This window comes from Gobio gobio (assembly GCF_949357685.1).
Source record: "Gobio gobio genome assembly, chromosome: 23".
Classification (NCBI taxonomy): Eukaryota; Metazoa; Chordata; class Actinopteri; order Cypriniformes; family Gobionidae; genus Gobio; species Gobio gobio.
In genome coordinates, this window is record NC_137119.1 from 832501 (window position 1) to 837500 (window position 5000).

Here is a 5000-nt window from a genome sequence, read left to right on the forward strand (position 1 = left end):
AGAACCGGCCACAGGGTCATGGAGGACCAGTGGAGAACCGGCCACAGGGTCATGGAGGACCAGTGGAGAACCGGCCACAGGGTCATGAAGGACCAGTGGAGAACCGGCCACAGGGTCATGAAGGACCAGTGGAGAACCGGCCACAGGGTCATGAAGGACCAGTGGAGAACCGGCCACAGGGTCATGAAGGAACAGTGGAGAACCGGCCACAGGGTCATGAAGGACCAGTGGAGAACCGGCCACAGGGTCATGGAGGACCAGTGGAGAACCAGCCACAGGGTCATGGAGGACCAGTGGAGAACCGGCCACAGGGTCATGGAGGACCAGTGGAGAACCGACCACAGGGTCATGGAGGACCAGTGGAGAACCGGCCACAGGGTCATGGAGGACCAGTGGAGAACCGACCACAGGGTCATGAAGGACCAGTGGAGAACCGGCCACAGGGTCATGAAGGACCAGTGGAGAACCGGCCACAGGGTCATGAAGGACCAGTGGAGAACCGGCCACAGGGTCATGAAGGACCAGTGGAGAACCGCCACAGGGTCATGAAGGACCAGTGGAGAACCGGCCACAGGGTCATGAAGGACCAGTGGAGAACCGGCCACAGGGTCATGAAGGACCAGTGGAGAACCGGCCACAGGGTCATGAAGGAACAGTGGAGAACCGGCCACAGGGTCATGAAGGACCAGTGGAGAACCGGCCACAGGGTCATGGAGGACCAGTGGAGAACCGGCCACAGGGTCATGAAGGACCAGTGGAGAACCGGCCACAGGGTCATGAAGGACCAGTGGAGAACCGGCCACAGGGTCATGGAGGACCAGTGGAGAACCGGCCACAGGGTCATGGAGGACCAGTGGAGAACCGGCCACAGGGTCATGAAGGACCAGCGGAGAACCGGCCACAGGGTCATGAAGGACCAGCGGAGAACCGGCCACAGGGTCATGGAGGACCAGCGGAGAACCGGCCACAGGGTCATGGAGGACCAGGAGATCCGGCCACAGGGTCATGAAGGAGCAGTGGAGATCCGGCCACAGGGTCATGAAGGAGCAGTGGAGATCCGGCCACAGGGTCATGAAGGACCAGTGGAGAACCGGCCACAGGGTCATGGAGGACCAGTGGAGAACCGCCACAGGGTAATGGAGGACCAGTGGAGAACCGGCCACAGGGTCATGGAGGACCAGTGGAGAACCGGCCACAGGGTCATGGAGGACCAGTGGAGAACCGGCCACAGGGTCATGAAGGAACAGTGGAGAACCGGCCACAGGGTCATGAAGGAACAGTGGAGAACCGGCCACAGGGTCATGAAGGAGCAGTGGAGATCCGGCCACAGGGTCATGAAGGAGCAGTGGAGATCCGGCCACAGGGTCATGAAGGACCAGTGGAGAACCGGCCACAGGGTCATGAAGGACCAGTGGAGAACCGGCCACAGGGTCATGAAGGAACAGTGGAGAACCGGCCACAGGGTCATGAAGGACCAGTGGAGAACCGGCCACAGGGTCATGGAGGACCAGTGGAGAACCGGCCACAGGGTCATGAAGGAACAGTGGAGAACCGGCCACAGGGTCATGGAGGACCAGTGGAGAACCGGCCACAGGGTCATGAAGGACCAGTGGAGAACCGGCCACAGGGTCATGGAGAACCAGTGGAGAACCGGCCACAGGGTCATGAAGGACCAGTGGAGAACCGGCCACAGGGTCATGGAGGACCAGTGGAGAACCGGCCACAGGGTCATGGAGGACCAGTGGAGAACCGGCCACAGGGTCATGGAGGACCAGTGGAGAACCGGCCACAGGGTCATGAAGGACCAGTGGAGAACCGGCCACAGGGTCATGAAGGACCAGTGGAGAACCGGCCACAGGGTCATGGAGGACCAGTGGAGAACCGGCCACAGGGTCATGAAGGACCAGTGGAGAACCGGCCACAGGGTCATGGAGGATCAGTGGAGAACCGGCCACAGGGTCATGGAGGACCAGTGGAGAACCGGCCACAGGGTCATGGAGGACCAGTGGAGAACCGGCCACAGGGTCATGGAGGACCAGTGGAGAACCGGCCACAGGGTCATGGAGGACCAGTGGAGAACCGGCCACAGGGTCATGGAGGACCAGTGGAGAACCGGCCACAGGGTCATGAAGGACCAGTGGAGAACCGGCCACAGGGTCATGAAGGACCAGTGGAGAACCGGCCACAGGGTCATGGAGGACCAGCGGAGAACCGGCCACAGGGTCATGGAGGACCAGCGGAGAACCGGCCACAGGGTCATGAAGGACCAGCGAAGAACCGGCCACAGGGTCATGAAGGACCAGCGGAGAACCGGCCACAGGGTCATGGAGGACCAGCGGAGAACCGGCCACAGGGTCATGAAGGACCAGTGGAGAACCGGCCACAGGGTCAATGCGCCGCCACAAAGCACAAATGCTTCAGGAATGCTTTGAGGAGCACAACGAGTTTGAGTCCAAATTCCCCAGATCTCAATCCAATCGAGCATCTGTGGGATGAGCTGAACAAACAAGTCCGATCCATGGAGGACTTAAAGGATCTGCTGCTAACATCTTGGTGCCAGATCCCACAGCACACCTTCAGGGGTCTAGAGGAGGCGATATTAGGTCATAATGTTATGCCTGATTGGTGCATGTCTGTATTCACACACGTGTAATGCTCTTGAGAATAATGGCGTGTTGAGCTGAGACCGCGTGTTATCCGGTCTCCTCATGTTGGCGTGTGTCTGCACATGTGTGTGTTTTAATGCAGCCTCTGTTGTCCTAAGGTCTGGTCCAATGGGTGGACTCGAACCTACAATGTAAATATTATCCATATATCTCAGTGCACTCTTTCATCTCTCATCTGTCCATCCGCTCTCCTCTTCCTGTCTGAAACCATTTCAGGAACTCCTCATTTGTCTTGCTTTTGTACATTTCCTCTTTTTTAAAGCTTTCCACTGCGTTCTCTCTTTCTCTCGTTCTCTAGCGGTCATGTGTTCTCTCATTCTCTCGTTCTCTCTTTCTCTCGTTCTCTAGCGGTCATGTGTTCTCTCATTCTCTCGTTCTCTCATTCTCTCGTTCTCTCGTTTTCTCATTCTCTCGTTCTCTCATTCTCTCATTCTCTCATTCTCTCGTTCTCTCGTTCTCTAGCGGTCATGTGTTCTCTCATTCTGTCGTTCTCTCATTCTCTCGTTCTCTCGTTCTCTAGCGGTCATGTGTTCTCTCATTCTCTCGTTCTCTCGTTCTCTCGTTCTCTCATTCTCTCGTTCTCTCGTTCTCTAGCGGTCATGTGTTCTCTCATTCTCTCGTTCTCTCATTCTCTCGTTCTCTCATTCTCTCGTTCTCTAGCGGTCATGTGTTCTCTCATTCTCTCGTTCTCTCATTCTCTCGTTCTCTCATTCTCTCATTCTCTAGCGGTCATGTGTTCTCTCATTCTCTCGTTCTCTCTTCTCTCGTTCTCTAGCGGTCATGTGTTCTCTCATTCTCTCATTCTCTCGTTCTCTAGCGGTCATGTGTTCTCTCATTCTCTCGTTCTCTCATTCTCTCGTTCTCTAGCAGTCATGTGTTCTCTCATTCTCTCGTTCTCTCATTCTCTCGTTCTCTAGCGGTCATGTGTTCTCTCATTCTCTCATTCTCTCGTTCTCTAGCGGTCATGTGTTCTCTCATTCTCTCGTTCTCTAGCGGTCATGTGTTCTCTCATTCTCTCGTTCTCTCATTCTCTCGTTCTCTAGCGGTCATGTGTTCTCTCATTCTCTCGTTCTCTAGCGGTCATGTGTTCTCTCATTCTCTCATTCTCTCGTTCTCTCATTCTCTCGTTCTCTAGCGGTCATGTGTTCTCTCATTCTCTCGTTCTCTCATTCTCTCGTTCTCTCATTCTCGTTCTCTAGCGGTCATGTGTTCTCTCGTTCTCTCATTCTCTCGTTCTCTAGCGGTCATGTGTTCTCTCATTCTCTCGTTCTCTCATTCTCTCGTTCTCTAGCGGTCATGTGTTCTCTCATTCTCTCATTCTCTCGTTCTCTAGCGGTCATGTGTTCTCTCGTTCTCTCATTCTCTCGTTCTCTCATTCTCTCATTCTCTCGTTCTCTAGCGGTCATGTGTTCTCTCATTCTCTCATTCTCTCGTTCTCTCATTCTCTCGTTCTCTAGCGGTCATGTGTTCTCTCATTCTCTCGTTCTCTCATTCTCTCGTTCTCTCGTTCTCTAGCGGTCATCTGTTCTCTCATTCTCTCATTCTCTCATTCTCTCGTTCTCTCATTCTCTCGTTCTCTCGTTCTCTAGCGGTCATGTGTTCTCTCATTCTCTCGTTCTCTCGTGCTCTCATTCTCTCGTTCTCTCATTCTCTCGTTCTCTAGCGGTCATGTGTTCTCTCGTTCTCCCATTCTCTCATTCTCTTGTTCTCTAGCGGTCATGTGTTCTCTCGTTCTCTCATTCTCTCGTTCTCTAGCGGTCATGTGTTCTCTCATTCTCTCATTCTCTTGTTCTCTAGCGGTCATGTGTTCTCTCGTTCTCTCATTCTCTCATTCTCTAGCGGTCATGTGTTCTCTCATTCTCTTGTTCTCTAGCGGTCATGTTTTCTCTCATTCTCTAGCGGTCATATTTTCTCTCATTCTCTAGCGGTCATATTTTCTCTCATTCTCTAGCAGTCATATTTTCTCTCATTCTCTAGCGGTCATATTTTCTCTCATTCTCTAGCAGTCATATTTTCTCTCATTCTCTAGCGGTCATATTTTCTCTCATTCTCTCGTTCTCTAGCGGTCATGTGTTCTCTCATTCTCTCGTTCTCTAGCGGTCATGTGTTCTCTCGTTCTCTAGCGGTCATGTGTTCTCTCATTCTCTCGTTCTCTAGCGGTCATGTGTTCTCTCATTCTCTCGTTCTCTAGCGGTCATGTGTTCTCTCATTCTCTCGTTCTCTAGCGGTCATATTTTCTCTCATTCTCTAGCGGTCATGTGTTCTCTCATTCTCTCGTTCTCTAGCGGTCATGTATTCTCTCGTTCTCTCATTCTCTCGTTCTCTAGCGGTCAT

General features: G+C 53.1%; 1 protein-coding gene across 6 annotated transcripts in view; it reads left to right on the forward strand.

Annotated features, from left to right (window-relative positions):
- dnajc13 (DnaJ heat shock protein family (Hsp40) member C13) overlaps positions 1-5000 on the forward strand; it is a 119401-nt gene that overhangs the window by 41023 nt on the left and 73378 nt on the right. For 3 of the 6 annotated variants that reach the window (XM_079805937.1, XM_079805934.1, XM_079805935.1), the window contains exon 13: positions 2765-2797. The exons of the other annotated variants lie outside the window; for them this stretch is intronic. In XM_079805937.1, the coding sequence (XP_079662063.1) occupies positions 2765-2797 (33 nt within the window). The remainder of the gene's footprint in view (positions 1-2764; positions 2798-5000) is intronic. 6 annotated transcript variants of the gene reach the window in all.